The sequence below is a fragment of the Gallus gallus genome, chromosome 7 (assembly GCF_016699485.2).
Source record: "Gallus gallus isolate bGalGal1 chromosome 7, bGalGal1.mat.broiler.GRCg7b, whole genome shotgun sequence".
Lineage (NCBI taxonomy): Eukaryota > Metazoa > Chordata > Aves > Galliformes > Phasianidae > Gallus > Gallus gallus.
Genome location: NC_052538.1, coordinates 16,373,454 through 16,391,173, shown reverse-complemented (window position 1 = coordinate 16,391,173; position 17,720 = coordinate 16,373,454). Strand labels below are relative to the sequence as shown.

Sequence of the window (17,720 nt, the reverse complement as noted above, 5' to 3'; positions counted from 1 at the left end):
CAACTGAAAATTCATAGACTTGGGAATAACGGTACTCATGTAACCCACAGGGTCCTTCTGTCATTGCATTTACTAGCTATCTTTAATTTATCCCTCATGAATGGGAGCCTCGGATACTGCTATAGTATAAGCAAGCAGTACAGAAATATCTTTTTATGTCTCATTAATGTTCTTTTACCTGATGTATAATATTCATTAATATTCATTTCACATTAGTCTGATGCTTCTAATACTTTTTTTGCTGTTGTTCTACATAGTAATTCAATTTAGAATGATTCAATATATGTTATAACTGAAAACCGCAGCTCATTAATTTCTAAACACCCTCTGTACTTCAGACCACACCTGTTCCTTTGGCACATCCTCTATTTTGGATTCATCCACTTCTTCCTGAACAGGCTATGTTGCTATGATACACGTGCTGTCAGAGTTCCTTTCTTCAACGTACCTCCAGACCACCTCCCTGCAGAAAAATGGCAAAGCGTGGTAATCCCACATGTCCATCAGCACTTCTGGCAGACCCCGACTAACAGTTATCTAAGTTCAGCTGTGTCTGCGGGCAGAGCTGCACCACTGCAGCGGGTCAAGGTCTATCTTCATTTTACACAGTGTAATTAGGGAGACTGAGGAAATGAGGAAGGCTGATCATCCTTCAGATGAGCCTTGAGCCTCTCATGTTGGCCCCTTGTTTCCTTGCTATTTCCATCTCTATTTAAATCAGGATTGATTTGAAACTTGCAATGAAGGAAACCAGAGTGGAACTTTTGGGACTTTACACTCTGAAAAAGTCCCAAAGTCAAATTACCAGTTTATTGCCACCCATGAAATCTAATCCCCGATTAGAGACTCAGAAAAAAACAACAAACAAACGTTGTTTTACGTTCTGTTGAACAATTTCCAATTGTTCCAATTTTCTCATTCTCCTTTCTCACATATGGTTCATCTTTCCTATTTATTCCCTCTAAATTTCCTAATTAACATTTTTAAATGCTTCTGTCATGAAAACTCTCGTGTAAAGGCAGGAAGCATTCCATTTCCCTAGAGGAAGCTATAGCTATTAGAATTTCTTATTTGTGACGAGCACTCAAGGAACTATTGTATCAAATGGCCAAAACCAGCATATTGGAAGCAAACTTAACACCTTGATTTGAAAATTGAATCATTTTGAATGATTACCACAAAGTTTCCCAGTGAGCTCCCAGCCCTGTTGGCCTGCTGAGCAGCGAGCCTGCCTTACAACCAGCCTATGATGAAGGTGACTGTGTGTTTCCAAGCACAGGCTGCAGCTCTGTTTGGAGGCTGGAGTGAATGGGAAGCTGTCACTTAAGAGACTGAAGACTTTTACACTCAATGAAAGATAAAAACACTTGATAGTTTTCTAAGGTTTTGTGCATTTGTTTTAAACACTTTGGTACTCCAATCATTGGGCAATTCCCAGAAACATCTGAATGCAAACCTAATCCATTGTCACACTTAGTTCAGTAAATGCTCCAAGGCTTTTCCAGCAATGCAAAATCACCAGAAATCTTTAAGCAGTAAGCTCTTGGATACATCACATAATGCATAGAGCTTTTCAAGTATTTCACCACTAGATGCGAAACTGGGAACACGGCCTTCCATATCTTCACAAGTATTCATCCTCTGTTCTCTCAGTTAGGAAGGGGGAAAAACCACTTGCCTTAATCAGCACTACTAACCCAATTCACAAATTGGAAGCCATAAGAAAATGCACTAATTCAGAAACATGTATGAATAAAGTTTACTATATGACTTTATGCTTTGTGACACTAGCTGTAACATCCCTTACGCAAACTATTTCAACTGCTTTAGCTCCATGCAAAGGCAATAATATTCTCCACTAGGAAGAATATAGCTTAAGTGCATTATAATATGTTCTTCGCTGTAAGAAACATCATCCTATAGTTATCTTCGAAGTTGTATGGGGGTGAGGAATACTAGCGCTAAGATAACAAAGCACGGAGCAACATCCACTCATCGACAGTCAGATTTCTCAGCCTGATGGTTCTCATGTTGCTTAAACATTAGGACTGTAGTAACAGCGAATGCCAGAAACAACACTATTTCTAACTGCTGATGCCATGCACAAAAAACGTTAAATATGGAAAAGTTGAACGTTCTCAAAGTTAATGATATAAGGAAGACTTTACAAGACTGTCAAAAGTTGCTGTCTTCGCCGCTAACTAGTATGACAGGCTTGAAGCAATAAGAGCAAGTAGTTTTTTGAGCTTAGCAACAAAACTGCTCTCCCTACTTCGTTAAAATTCTGAAGAGGAAAATATTCAGCTAGAGGCTAAAACTAAGCATGAGAAATTTTATCTGAAAATATATCTTCTGCTTGTGAAAGATCAGAAGGAAAGAAGCAAAGGTTTGAACAGATCTACTTTTGCAGCATTAACCACAGGATAAAGGATTGCTCTTTTTGCTTTCATAGTCCAATGCTTCCAAATACTTCATTTTAGGCACCCTAACTACTTCTCTTTCTGCTAGGACTTAGACATTTCACTCTTCAGGGGTCTTATGGGTTTGGTAACCACTTATGAATGGGCGGTTATTAGTGGAGCAGATGTGCCTGCCTGTCATGGGACTATCCAAGTGAATGGGTAATGACAGACCAGACCTTCACAGGTCCTCATCCTTTCATCTTTGTACAGGAGCCAACTGATAGCTATTTGTACTTGTGAGCATGTAAATAGGGACCAATATAAAACGCTTTCCCCCCTCCCCATCTACATAAAAATCAACCCCACACTACAAACATTAAGCTTAACTAAATAAAGACAGAGGTAAGTAGAGAAAATCCCTGGTTACCTGACTCGCAGTGCTGAGTTATGCAGGGTACACGGAGTCTTAGAGGATATAAAACACAGGACATCCTGGATATTAGTTCACAGCAAAAGGTGCTACTCACAGCACTTCCCCCTGCCTTGGGGAGTCTCATATTCAATGAGTGACCAGACCTGACCCTGCCTAGTTTATGAGATTACACACAATCACAGCCCAAGGTGATTATCACCAGCTATAGAATGTCACATTATAAAGTCTAAGTGAGGTAAGAAACCTGTAAATAATGAAATTATCCTTTTATAGGTCTCTTTATTCAATAGTCCAGCCTGTTTCCTGGAGGAGTGATTAGTAATAGAAAATAATTAGGAGATGCCAGATGGGAGGGGGAGTTTTAAAAAGAAAGAAAGAAAAAAAAAATAGACCCAACACACAGCCATAGAAACAGAACAACAAATGACAGAGCTGCCAGCTAGCAACCCACTGCAGTCCCTCGCTGCCCAGGAAGCTTGTGGCATGGGTGAGAAGTGGCAATCACATGCCTGCTCGGAGAGAGATCCGCCAGCTCATGTCTGGAACCACTGGAAGGGCTACGAAGTTGTGAGAACAGAAAAACAGTCAAGGAAAACCAGTTTTAAAGTAAAGGCCCTCATTTCCATGTATATGGTTGTGCGGCTTCCTCACGATACATCTCAGCAGCCTTTCCAGAAGCCACAGGTATAGTCACTCACAGCCTGGAGATGGGAAGCAACAGGCTCCTTCCAGGCTGAAGCCATGATCTCTGTCTTGAGTCAGACCTCTCTATTTCCATCCCCTATCTCTTAAGATCCATGAGAAAACCTCTCTCCACCTGAAGGCAGCCAATCTCTGGCTTCTCGTGAGCTGCGGGAGCTTCCTCCCTCCCTCCCTGTGCTAGGCTATGCCAATGAAAAAGGAAGGAAATGCCTGCCAGTCAACAACAGAGAAGCTATGGTCAGGTAAGAAAGGCAGTAAAAATGTAACCAGATCCAAACTATCAAATGTCAGAAACCCCGGAAAGGACTGCATTTTACTAGTGAGGGCTTCACACAGATTTACTTCTATCAACACCGAAAGCACAGGAAAAGAAAAGCACCTCATTCATCGCTAATGGCTTCATTTTATCAGCAACAACACAACCAGTATTCTTCAGACTTAATTGCACAGCAATCATACTGCTTTACAGCCTTCTTAACGGTTTTGTTCAGCATTCATTTTACAAAGGCTTGAGCAGGCACAGGAATACACGGAGGGCAATTACTCCCTGTGCTTTTGTGGAGAGCCTGGTTGCGAGCCTGAGGGACTGCCTCTAATTTCATACAGCAGTTGGCCCCTTGGTATAATTAAACACTGGACTTTACAAAAACTCCACCTCTGTGTATAGACCTCGTGCCAAATCACGAAAAAGCTACACTTACGTGACTAAAGCAGAAGGCACCGAGGCAACTCTTCTCAGTAAGCAGCTAAGCGACTGGCACCTATAAAGCAAAGCTTAAGTGGGATGCTGATCCTCAGCTATGCATACCCACAGCACAGCGCTGAGATGGAAGACATGCTGTGCATTTGAAATGCAACCTGATCTAAGCCACTCTTAACTTCGAAGTTTGTGTGGCCTTAATTGCTTTTAACTTCGCAATACTAGACCAGTGGTATCCAGTCAGGCTACCAACATGGACATGCAGCTTTCACTCCATGGTAATTCTCCATGTCATTGTGTGGCCAATACATTAACGCGCTTTAGAAGCACAGGTGGGTGAGTTTCTGGAAGGTTAAATGGAATCAGCTGGGATGCCATTTGCAAAGCACATGATCTAATAGGGCACAGCTGAGTGCCAACAGGACTAGTGAGGAAAGAAGATGACAGTTTGCCTGGGAAAATCAGCTGAGCCAAGGACCTGTGTTTAGCACTGGAGCAGAGACACTGGTCCAGCTTGAAACCCTTGAAAAGAGTCTGGCTTGCTAGTGTATCTTCTGCAAGCACAAAGCACCGGTGAGAGAAGAACAAGATATTCTGTGACCTGGGGATTCAATTAGCAAAGTTAATGCTTCATTTGGAAGCCTTGAATCTTAAAACAAGATCAGTTTATATAGTCTTTTTAATGTATCAGTTTTACTGCCACACTGAACATGAATAAGGGAGTAGGTTACTCTCAGTGACTGCAAGCAGAAAAAGCACCCTGCAGAAAGGAACCTTCTCGTGCTGATGCCTGCATGCTGAACAGCACGTGTGATTAGCTCATCTTTCTCAGGTCTCAATAAACATGCAGTTTAGTTGAAAACATATGTGCTTAGAAAAACATAATGCCGCCATTTACTGTCTTATTTTGAACTGCATATGCCATACGTAATGGCATCTACGTAGTACTAGGTCACTACCAGCAGGAATGCCAAGGACCTGAAGGGAAGATGAGGAAGACTGAGGCAACCTCTGTGGAGTGTGTAACGTTGCTGACGTACTGCAGCAGCTACCTAAAAAGCAGACTCATCCTTCCTTCCATTAGGAACTTTCTTGGTATTGACAAAATTGTCTGTGCTTTGAAGCCTCTGCTGAAAGATGGGCTAAGCCCAGAAGAAATAAATAGAAGTTTTTGCCTTCCACAGAGTTATGTTTTATTTATAAATTACATTAAACTTACAGGATGATTGTCACAGACACCCGCGCAGGGACTGGGGAAGAACATGTGTGAGAAAAGAGTTGACAATCTCCTCAAGTTAACCCCTGGGATTCTTCAGCGCTCAGCCTCCCGTGTCGTTAGGCGTACTTCATGGTGAACGTTTATAAGCCATACATTTACCAGCATTACTGCTTTGATGCTACCCTTGATCTAGCTGCAGCTTGTCTAGGACGTCAGACCTTACACATCCATCTTCTCTGATAAAATCATTAATTTGATTAAGTGGAAATATTTCAAACAGCTTCCAGCATCAAGATTTCCTCGCTCCCAATGCACATCTTCTACGATCATTAAGACCTTGTCTTCTTTCCAGCCCCCACTGCTCCCAGCCTGGGCGTTACTGGGTGCCAAGTTACACTCAACAGTTGCCTTCCTCCATTACAGACTTCCCTGAGGGGGATTATGCTTCCACAACAGAATACTGTATCTTTCTCAGCTACGTTTTCTGATATTCTTTCCCTGAAAATCAAATGAGCCTTGGTGGAGGGAGGTTTTGAGCAGATCTTACTAACAGATTTGAGCGCGAACAAGAGCAGATAAGCAGTAGTGTTCTTAATGAAAATACCAGCGCTGATTCAAGGTTGGGAAATGAGACTGGCCCTCTGGGAGCAACCATAACGGTGACCCCCCATTTTGGATGTGGAGGCTGCTATGAATCCATTAGAAATGTACACAGATATCGCAATTAACTTTGTGCTCTGGATTATCTTTGGAGGCAGGCTTAAAAGCATGTTTCCTACTAAAATGACACAGATTTACATTTCCAAATCTCCTTGAACAGAGTTGCAATCGGCCTTCAATAACTACAGAGGAAACTAAACAGTATCACCTCTCGGACCATAAAAAATAGAACAAAAGGGTGATTTAGCTGGATGACTGCTGCACAAACCTCTCAGTTCTCTCCGTCTTTGGGAACTGAACTGAATGTAGCACAGTCTAGGATGGGGTTTCATCTGATTTGCTATTACTGCAGCTCCTTGAAGAAACAGCACTTGTCACCAGTGTAAACAAGAAGAGATACGATTCAGTTGCTACCCTAACATTAACCTCAGTATTTCACTCTGAAAGACAGGAGAGCTCATGACTGATTATTTTGTTTTCTTATAACAAATGTTAAATTTTGAGTAAATCATACACCTTACATTACTATCTCAAAGCATGTCAAAATGAAAAACGTAATTTCATGTTTTGCGGGGCTTTCAAGAAGGACTTTGATGTATATATCTAGGTATTTATTAATTTCATAGAGCTACCATTTTTGTAAGGCATTTAACTCAATCAAGTAATCTCTTTCAAGGCCATAATTACCTCTGAGAGTGGAAAACGTTCAGAAATCCATCAGTATTCAAGGCACGAGAGGAACAGTAAATCCTGTGATAGTGGGTATTATTTCCATCCCCACATTAGGCCATACTGAGTGAATCCACATGGGAAGCCCCCTTTCAAATGAATCCCAGGCCTCTCTCTCAACAGACAGACCACGATGGCTGCACAATTGAGTGCAGAACAATCTGCAGACTGTTTTGGGAACCAGCAATACCCTTATAGCATGGCAGCTAAAATACCTATTCAGGGAACTGGAGCACATCAAGCCCTCTCCCATTTTCAATCTCCACTCCTCCAATTATCTATTTAATTCTTTCACAGGTTATGAAAATCATAAATCAGTACCCAGTAATTTTATTTTCAACTTGTACAAAGTAAACAGTAAAAATCCTTCTCATAACCAGGGAGGCAGGGTAGTGCTTTATATTCTCATGCCTTCTCTATTAAGAGCAGCATCTTAAATCACTCCACAATGCAGTCTGTTGCAGGACTCAGTACTTAGGAGTATGTGACTTGTGTTCTACAGTTCTCATCTACTGACTGGGTAATTTTTGCCTTTTCAACTTTTATGGTCTTTAAATACTTCCCCTTCACTAAAACTCATTTTAACGCATTGAATATAACAGGTCACCCAGCATACAATGAGTTCTTCTAATACAGATTAATAGCTGAAAAGAGTAGAGAACAAATGAAGTAGTATTAGTGCATGCCAGGAGGGATCTAATATACATCAGTGGCATTCTATGCCAAAGCCCCATACCAAATTCATGGCTAGGCAAAGTGCTCTTTAATATTTCATTCTCAGGCTGGAGGTGTGTTCTCTGGCTGCCCAATTTCCTCCACTTGATTTTATGTCAGGAAGTGAAATTACACTCCCAGCAGCTGTTCCCCAGCCAGCGCATGTCTCTTTCTTCTTCTGAAGGATTTATCTTTTGTACACCACTCTCACAGGACTGGAAAACAAAGCTTGGAGTTGGATCTGAACATCCTCTGAATCTGCAAATCTCAGAGCTTATTTAGCCCCAGTACTCAAGACCTAGGCTTTTTTCTCTGTTTACTCTGTTTACAGAGGAGGAACATACAGTGTCAACTGAGGCAGAAGCTCCCTGATGACAGTATAAAGCTGACAAAGGTGCATTAGTTGCCAAATTCTGCAATGTGCAGAAATCTTCTTTATCACCATTCCCGAGTCAGTGTTACTGTACACAGCTTTTGCTTTCCAGATGATAAGAGAACTTTTTTTTTTTATTGTTGGATTTTGGACAATTTTCTTTGCATTCTCTGCTAGAATTGTCAACGTTGATTCAGCGATATACCCTTCATATTGAACAATTCCTCTTGCCAAAGATAAATAGAAAATACTTGACCTATTTATCAATGTCCTGCAAGAAAGCTTCCTTCTACCACGGCTAAATTATTCAAACGATTGCTCATAATAAGGCCAGGAGTATGTGATTATAAATTGAAGTTTTCAAGTAAATATCAATAAGAAGCAGAAGCCCGCACAAAAAGGGTACAGTGACCTTCTAAGCAACTCAGCAGAGGACACACATCAACAAAAAGCTCATAATCTAGCTGAGTGTCTCGTTCCCCTTGGAGATATGCTGGGTGAGGTGATACTTGGGAGTCTCTGTCATTTTCCAGCACAGGCGCTAAGAGGTGGACACAGGCAGCAAAGGTGTGACCTCTCTGCCACTCCACAGTAAAAGGACCATGCTGTGCCTTTCCTGTGTAGCCAAGAGTACTGATCCCAACTGGCAATGACTTTAAATTTAACTGGAATCTCCGCATTTAACTGCACTGATATGACTGTGTGTCCCACTGTGTCCAGGGCAACGTGGTTCCAAGGCACATACAGTGAAGAGATTCAAAAGCTGGGCTTTAGGCTGGCAGCTGCCACTGCAGTTCAGGCACAGTGCAGACGAAGCAACTTGAGTTGCTTGTAATTTCCAAACAGCGTGGGATGCTGCAGCTACGCAACTGACCTCTCTGAAGGTTTTTCACCTAAAATTTCAATATGCGAGAAATGCTTAATGGGTATTGAACTATCTAATGAAAAATATTTGAAACAATATTCATACATTGTTAATGAGTCTGACATAACACCATGAATTGCACAAAAAACCCAGCATCTTTCAGCAATAGTAATCAAAATACCTTTTTCATCAGTCTAAAAAATGTTGTGACAGAACAGAGTCATGTTGTCACTTGAAAGCTGCTAACTGCAGTAAGAGTCAATTTTACCCAACCAAGCCAAAGTGCTGACTTCCAGAACTCATACATACTCAAGATTTTTACCTAGACTTTGCATTACAACGAACCCTCTATGATAACACATAGAGAAGTTCTTTTGAAACAGCACGCTGCGAGTCAGTGGCTGTCAGGAGCTGTCACACCTCTACCCCTGGTACTTAACAGGCAACAAATCCAGTATTTAATATGGTCAACTAGGATCAATATGCCCATCGGTATTTCTTTCATTAAAACGATCTGATTGCAGTAGGGCAAACTGAGACTCGCTCTCGAACCAAGCTGGGAGCTTCATCTCTCAGCAAATTCGATGCGGGCCTGGTGCTCCACGCTGCTGGAGAAGGATTTGAAGAACCAAAACTACGAGCCTCTCTACGGACTCTGAACATAACTCAGTTTCATTATGATGCTCATGGATGTTGGAAATCATTAGTGAGACCCCTTCTTCCCCTCAAGACAAACTGAGATCACAGACATATTTCTGACTGGAAAAACAAACACATCTTCCAAACTAAGGTTAGTATTTCTTCTAAGCATTAAAAGCATATTAGATACTCCTAATGTCATTGTGAAGTCAGTGAAGTAGGGGAGCATATCAGATTATTATACATGCATTCACACATAAACATATGTAAGAATACACTTTAAAAAGACTTTAACATGCTGTTTTTTCAATAAACAAAGTAATTAGTTTAACATGATGGAATCTATGTTTTGCTTTCTTTAAAAATGTCTCCATCAAGTGAATAATGTTTCAGGCAGCTGCTTTTTTCTGCCTGATACCTTCCCACCTCCTTTAATATTTGTTTTCACTGGTTCTAAGATTTCTTTGTTGTTCGTTTTTCTTTTTTAATCCACGATGCAGTCAGTTCTCAGCTGATAATGCAACTCTCTGAAGAGAGCAATCTTTCTTCATAAGCCTGGCTGAGGCCAAAAATAGCACTGTCAGCTTCTGACAGGCTGAACTTAGCCGAGTGAAATGTTTTAACTTTTTATCTTCCTAATGAACAGGCTTATTTATAATGTAGACAACTTTACTGTCATTGTATGCAGACTGCGGAAGAGATTATGGAATGCATTTTGTTTGGGGAACGCTGTAAGGAATGTAAGGAATACATTTTTTTGACCAATGGGCAATTGTTTTAGACACTGTAAACAATCTCAAGATGAAATATTCTTAGCCTACTTGAAATAAAGGAATGACTTAATAGTAACATTTATAATCGTGAAAAAAAACCTGAAGAAAGGAACCTTACAATGAAAAATAACATATTTCTGAATCTGAAATTTGCAATATGCACAAGTACACCATTAAAAAAAAAAACACTGAAACAATGTAAAATATTACTACTAATGCAATACTAGAAATAATTGTGTAGACTAAGTATCTAGAGATACCTTTAGTACTTTACAGTGGGATGGGAAAGTTAGAACTATAAAATAAAAAATCTAACAGAAAGAAGAGTGTGGGTTAACAATTGCTTACCCTCTTTTCTGCTACCTCATCCTCTCCTGTAGAGTCTTTGCCATCATGTGCATCTCTCAGGGTTGGCATATGTTTTTTGTGTGCTGGCTCTCTGTTTAAAGTTGTATATCCTATGTGTTCATAAATTGGATTTATTGTCATCTTGGCAATGTATTCTGCTGCCTTGGTTTCAATATAAAGAGTAATCAATCCATCTGTCACCAGGTCATGGATGGACTCAAAACGTTTCTCCCCAACAAAGTGCTTTCCATCGTAGTAGAGTCTGAAGTTTCTGGTTTGACTTCCAAATCTGCCTCAATGAAATGGGAAAGTATTTTTTTTAAATAACAGTAAGCAAGAATCAAGAAGAGTAATCAAGCCTTTGCAAACAACAAAAAAAATACTTTATCACTTAAAGCTGTGACTAAGCTAAATCCAGTTCAGACGTGACTAAAAAACTCAACTACTACTTAGGACAGATAGGAAGGAGAGATTAACAACTGCAGATAGATAGCCAAAACAGTAATTGTCCCAGAAGAGGCTGTTTCTTCTTGTATTCTTTTAGCCTCTCCATTATCCTGTGGAAAAACTGAAAATTACTTCATGTTCTTTACGGCCTTTTTTAGTACTTCACTACTGCACCGCTGTAGTCAATTTGCCTGGCTCTAATATGAAGGGTTCTCATAATAGCGTCCTCTATTACAGCTGATCAATATGGAGTTTTGATGCAGTCTCAGACCTCTGCACCCCTGCTTTCTTGCTGGAAGAGGCCATTCAGGGCTCGGTTTGGCTTCGGTGCCAACAATTACACTGAAGCAGAACTGCTGCCAGCAGTGGAGCAGCACAGGACGAAATGGCACAAGGGCAAGCATTCTTTATTCCTGGCCAAAGGCCAAGGACTAACTCTTCAAGCTTTGTACAGAACTCCTTCTGTGTTATGGTTGTTAAGTCCTGAGCTTCAAGTAAATCTTTGTGACATGCATAACGCGTAAACTATCTGATGCTAACAATTCTGCAGTCTGGATGCAATCAGACTTTGATGCAGTCTTTAGGCAACCACAAGCAGGAACACTGACTTTACCCAAATATCAGCACCTTTTCAAAATCTATTCTTTGAACCTGCAACAATTTGCTGCCTGAAAGTGATCTCAACTTGTGAAAACACACCGGTGTTTGCGCTTGGAAACAACCAATGCGTTTCGTGCAGAGAAGATGGGAGGCAAGGAGCTGCTTTCATAGTTCACTTCAATGTTATTCCTTGGTCAGACAGCAGCATGGGTGCTGCTCAGGGTACTGGGCCCCTTTGTGAGGTCAGATCCACCAAATGCGTATTACAAACTAAATCAGAAGGAATGAATTGCTTTCATTTCACAATCAAAAGTTCCATAGAAGATGTTAAGGAATAAAGAAAACACTAGTGATTTGCTGAACTGATTTTTTTCAGAGGGGCCTTGCCCAACAACAGAAAACATATTAGACCTTGCCTCGGGTGAAATATATAAGCAATCTTCCAGCAAGCATGGGCAAAATCATTTGTTCTTTGATGTGTATTTTTTCCTCTTGTTTTCTGAATCAAAATGCCAAACTTGACAGTGACTGTAATTTCAGGAGCTACTACATCTGAAGTACATCTAATTGTTAAGCAACACACTCCTGGGGAGCTCTCAGGAATCCACATCTGGCTCACTAATAATAGAGGACATGTTGTGTAGAAACTACATGGCATTTTACTGGAAATTAATTGGAACATATATTCACGTTTTTATGCCACACAAACAAAATGCTCACCGCATCAAACTGAAAAGCAAGACATTAAAAAAACAACAAGAAAAAACACATTTTTACCCAACAATAATTTGATCACAAACACAATTTGAAGTGAGAACAAGACACTGAGAAAGTAGGAAGATAACGTCCCAGGCTAGAGCAGAAGGGATAGGAACACGTTCAGGCTCACTCTTCAAAGCATCTTCCTTCCAGGCACGTGCCAGACAACATTTTTGAGAAGACTGGGCATAAATCAGTTTTAATTGGACTGTTAATTCACTAATGATTTTCTTCTTCCCTCTCACACGTTATTTTTATTGGTTACACCCAGTAGCTAGATGTGACCAGTATCATCCCAACACCTCCTAAAGCTCCCTATCTCTACTTCCACCATTTTTACTTCCTTCCCTGCTAACAGTAAGCCTCCTGAGGCATGCACTCTCTGCAAGTTGTGTATTCACACAATGCCAATCTGCAATGAGGGACTATCCAGTCTACCCTGGATCTCTTGAGTGGCACAGCAGCACAAATACTTCACTGTATAAAGTGGCAAAACCGACTCAACATAGAATGTGGCAGAGATGCCACATGCCCTCTGCTATCCATAAGTTCAATACAAGCTCAGAGTGCTCAGCACTGCACAGTGCCAAAACAAGTGCAACCTTCACCACCTCCTGCTCAAGCCAGCAGGAACAACGCACATGGAGCACAGACAGCGTTAAAATTTAGCAAAAACAGAGTAAGTTTGAAGGTGAAGAATAATGGGCCTAAATGGTAATATCCAATAGAATGATTTTTATTAAGAGACGCGTCAGGTGAATTGCTGTTCTAATCAGTAACATATGCTCTGACAGTACTTACAGCTGAGCTTTAAAGAAGCAGAAGGTCACTTATGGCTCTTAGCTTTCTAGAAGAGAAAGTATTATGCTAATCTTATCAAGAAAAGATAAGGCACAGAAAAGCTTCTCAGGGCTGATTACTACCCATGGTGTCTTGGCTTTAATAACAACCTTCAGAGTCTAAAATAAAGTTGTGAAGAACAAGAAAGCCAAATGCAGAGAACGATTAGAAGTTTTTGAAGGATTTATGCTCTTCCCATTAGGGTCAGCAGGTGCATGGTTGTACCCCAGCTGTTTTGCTGAACAGCCCTTATGCTGTACATCTGTTCATACTGCTGCCCATAAAGCATGAAAGATACCACAAGGAATAGGATTCCCTAAAGGGCATCATCTTTATCCCACTACTGACCCACATTTCAACACGCCAAGTACACAGTTTTAGTTCTTTAACAGCACTCACACTCATCTTTTAAACCCCGCAAATAGGCTGCAACCTCTTCCCATATGGATCTGGGGAGCAGAACATCCATTTCCTTCTGTATGCATAGCCTCCTAAAGGTGCACTCAACCTCCTCAGTTCAAAATACCTTAAGATAATTTAACAATTAGCTCTTGAGGAAAGGTATTTAGACAAACAAGTTACTCTGTGTCAGTGCTGTAATCACTTGGAAAAGGTGTTGTAAGGGGTGAAAATTGAATGGTTTGCCTTTATCTGCTTTTCCATTTGTTCCACATCGAACTGTTTTCTCTCTATTCATTTCTTATTGGAAACACTGTGGGGAAACATATTGTTTTCTAAATTGAATGGTATTAGCAACAAGGAAGAAAAAATCCACACGAATCAATGCACCAAGAATCTCTTACAAAGATTGTACCATCAATACGATGTCTGATAACTCTTCATTTTACCTTTCTCAAACTCATTTAAATTTCTCACCACACAATGATACTATTTTGATGAAATTACAATATAAATGCAAATGTACATGTCCATTTGCAAATGATCAATCCAAATTTAATCTTCAGTCTTATTTAATGTTATGGTTTAAATTTTTCCATTAGCAAGAATATTTCCTTATGTTTACCTTCTATAACATTACTGCAGCCCACTTTATACATCACCGTGGAAACTAAGTAGAGCCAAGATTTGATATTTCAACTTCCTGATGGTCTCCTCCTAAAGGCAAGCATCAGTACCAGCTGTTTTTTGTTTTAGAAACAGAAAACAGGACACAAATAACGTATGTTCTCTTTTGGTTTAAACAAGGGAACATTAGATGTTTTTCCAAGAAAAAGAAATAGACCTCTGACACGTCAAACGGTCTCATTGTATCTATTGTGCATTTGTTTGCAAGCAGCAGGACTACAGATAAAAGACTTTTCTTATTCCAAGTTGTCTGAAAAGCAATCACTCTGTCTAGTCCCCTTGGTTTCCAGTGGGGCAGAGTGGATACAACGTGGGAAAATGGATTAAATGGTAGAGTAAATGTGGCTGGTAATAAAGGACTGAAGAGCTAAATTAGGTATCATAGCATGAGAAAGGCGGGCTTCAGACTCCACCAACCACTCTGTAAGCAGCATTCATTGATCAAACAAAAGGAAGAAGTGAAGGACTGAGAGCCCATCTGTGCTTTCTTACTATTTAAGATGATGGATTTTACAGTCCAAACACAGAACAGTACAGTAGCTATTCACCTCTTTCACAGGCTATTTTATGATGAGAAGAGTATCTAGCCCCTACCTAAAGACAAAAGCACTGTTTAAACGCCTAGCTGCCACCATACCATAAAGCTAGCACCCCACAGTGATTCCTACATCCTCATTAGTTGTGATGTTGTCATCTTCATACTTGGAGCCGGGAAACCTTAAGTTCTGTGCATGTGACAGAAGGTCACTCGGACTTATTCTTCCCTTGTAGAAAAGCATCTTTGTTGCCAAGAAGGTAGAAGTCTCGCTTAAAATTACATGTCATGGTTTCAGCTCTGACTTCTGAAAACTCTCATTCAATACTTCAGAGTCTTGATACTCCCCAAAAAGCTACAGAAATGTAAGCAATGTTGAATGTCTCCTGATCACGCAGCGTTCATGTGAAGGAAAACAAATTATTCCACAGATCCTTTTTTGGTCAATTCCCTGGTCAAAAAATGCAGATCTTGCATGCTGCCAAAACCTACACAGTTAATCCAGAAGGTCTCTGACTCCTGAGACCAGCTAACTTTTGTTTTTATTTGTTAATGTTTTATTATTTATTGGCAATATTTCTGAGGATGGCTGGGGAATTGTGGAATGTGCCTTCTTCCCAGGGTAGCAGAGGAGGAACAGTATCGGCTCCAAAACCCAAAAAACAGCACTAATTCTCAAAAACATAAATGCATAAAGGAAATCAAATGCATTAGGAGTTGAAAGTAAAGGTGCTTTTAATAAAAGCAGAAACAAAAAATCCCTACTGTGTGATGATGCTGGGAAAAGTGGCAGAATACAGTCATGTGAGACAATTTTCCTGTGCCATCTGGAAGGGCAGTGCTTTGCTGGCTGACTACTATAGCTTGATTACCATTAATTAGTTGTAAAGTTATCCCTGAAATCTCACCAGACCCATGGGCTAGATGAACATATGAAAATTTAGATTAACATGGAAAAAAAATGTGGCATCCTTCAGAAGAGAAAACAAATCCCAGAGCTGGAAGTGAAACGTGGCTACCCTATGCCAATGTAGACAAAACCTTCAACTCACTTAGGATGAGGTAAAATGATTCCAAGCTGGTGCTGTGTCCTTGACAACAGCCTCTCAACAGTCCCTATCAAATGAGGCTGAAGATTATTTCGCTGTTTTGCTCCCCAGACTTCCTTGTGCACAAAGGAAACAGCACTGTACAAGTAGCGTGGCAGGGAGGACCAGAGCAATGGCAATGTCCTGTGGATCCTGAGCTGTGCCACAGACAGCACAAGTGAGAGACAACTGCTCCAGGGCATCAGCAGGAGATAACAGCTGCTGAAAACAATGAACTCTGAAACTGTTAACAGCCCTAGGTACTGTAATAATGTGTTTCATAAATAAATCCAAGAAAGTTAAGAGGAAAATTTTTCTTTTGTCTCACGGTCTTATTTTTAATAGCTTTACCAGCTGATTCTCACCATCTCAAATTCTGAACAAAGGCCGGCTGATCTATCCATAACCATGTGTGCTACTAATGGGCAGTCACTTAATACGTAGAACCACTCTCAATGTTCCTGATCAGCGATAGATTGCTTGAAAACAACTTTTGGTTCTGACATGAAACTGCTGTACAGAAGTATTACCTTTTCTTAGTACTGTGGTTTCATGCCCTATTCTGTTTGAACTTCGACAGGACATCTCTGGGATTGCTCTGGTGATTTAATCAGAATCAATACCAATGTTTGGGCAATGTTTTACAGCTTTCTCTACCTGGTAAGACCTTGGTGCTTCTTGGGAAAAGAATCACTATGGTTAGTGATTAAGACACATCTGAAATCTATATATACATAGGAAGGCAGCAAAAGCCTGCTGTTTTCACTTCAAATGAAGACAGTACTTTAAAAATCTATGCTGATATGCCTGGAAAAAACACCTTTTGGAATTGTTACTAGCAGGAACATTGGTAACTTTCACAGCTTCACATTAAGCAGATATAGTTTTCCTCTTTTACAAAACAAAAGAGCAACAAAAAAACCCACCCCCCTTTGAGTGTTAACTTTACAGTGCAACTCCATGGTTCCTGTATTCCTTTAAAGCAGAACTGTGTTTTAATTTTTCTAAGCTTAAGTATCAACTGTCCTCAGTGCCTGCTCTGCAAATTTCAAAACACGCATACAAATTTTGCTTGGCCTGTGCATAACATTCTCATTTTAGGTCATATCAGATGGTCTTTGTCTGGTAAATTTAGAAGTAGAACAACGTCAGGTCTGTAATGGAAATTCCACTGTACTCATTAAAACAGAGATAGAACTGCCATAGCATAATGCTCAAACATGTTCATTTTTGTTTCATTTACGGCACTTTGTTCCTGAGAAGCTCATGACCACCTTCATTCAAACGCTTCTACAGATATTCTCATCCTAATAGTAAATTGCTCTTAACTGACCTTACTAAGACAACATGCATATTTTAATTCAGTATATCAAGAAAACACGAGAGGAAGATAAGGTGAAAACAAAAGAAATGTCCTTATCGTTAAATAGCTTTGCAAGTGCAATTAACTCATTGATACTTCTGCCATTCTGTCCCTCTTCATTATCTACTAGGATGGCTGACTATGGAGCAGGGAGTGGAGAAACGTTGTTCAGTTGTTTCTGTATTGTTTGTTTTCTTTACGTATACTTTACAGGATATTATTCAATGTCTCAAAGCTTATATTAAAAACAAAATAGGATTATTTTTAAAAGTTTTCTTTAGATTAAAAATAACCACAGTAAGATTTCTTTTCCAGAGAGGTTTTGTCAAATCTGATTTGCCTAAAACCACTGTTAATCCCAACCTTCCAAGTAGGTTTACTCAACTTAATTAAAGCTATTACATTATTTGCTGCTTACTTAAAAGATGTTTTCTCAATGCACTGT

General features: G+C 40.1%; 1 protein-coding gene across 3 annotated transcripts in view; it reads right to left on the bottom strand.

Moving 5' to 3' along the window:
* The window catches only part of CHN1 (chimerin 1), an 80,505-nt gene that overhangs the window by 29,546 nt on the left and 33,239 nt on the right, over window positions 1-17,720 (bottom strand). For all 3 annotated transcript variants that reach the window (XM_046943703.1, NM_001012952.2, XM_040703538.2), the window contains exon 6: window positions 10,558-10,846. In XM_046943703.1, coding sequence (XP_046799659.1) covers window positions 10,558-10,846 — 289 coding nt within the window. The remainder of the gene's footprint in view (window positions 1-10,557; window positions 10,847-17,720) is intronic.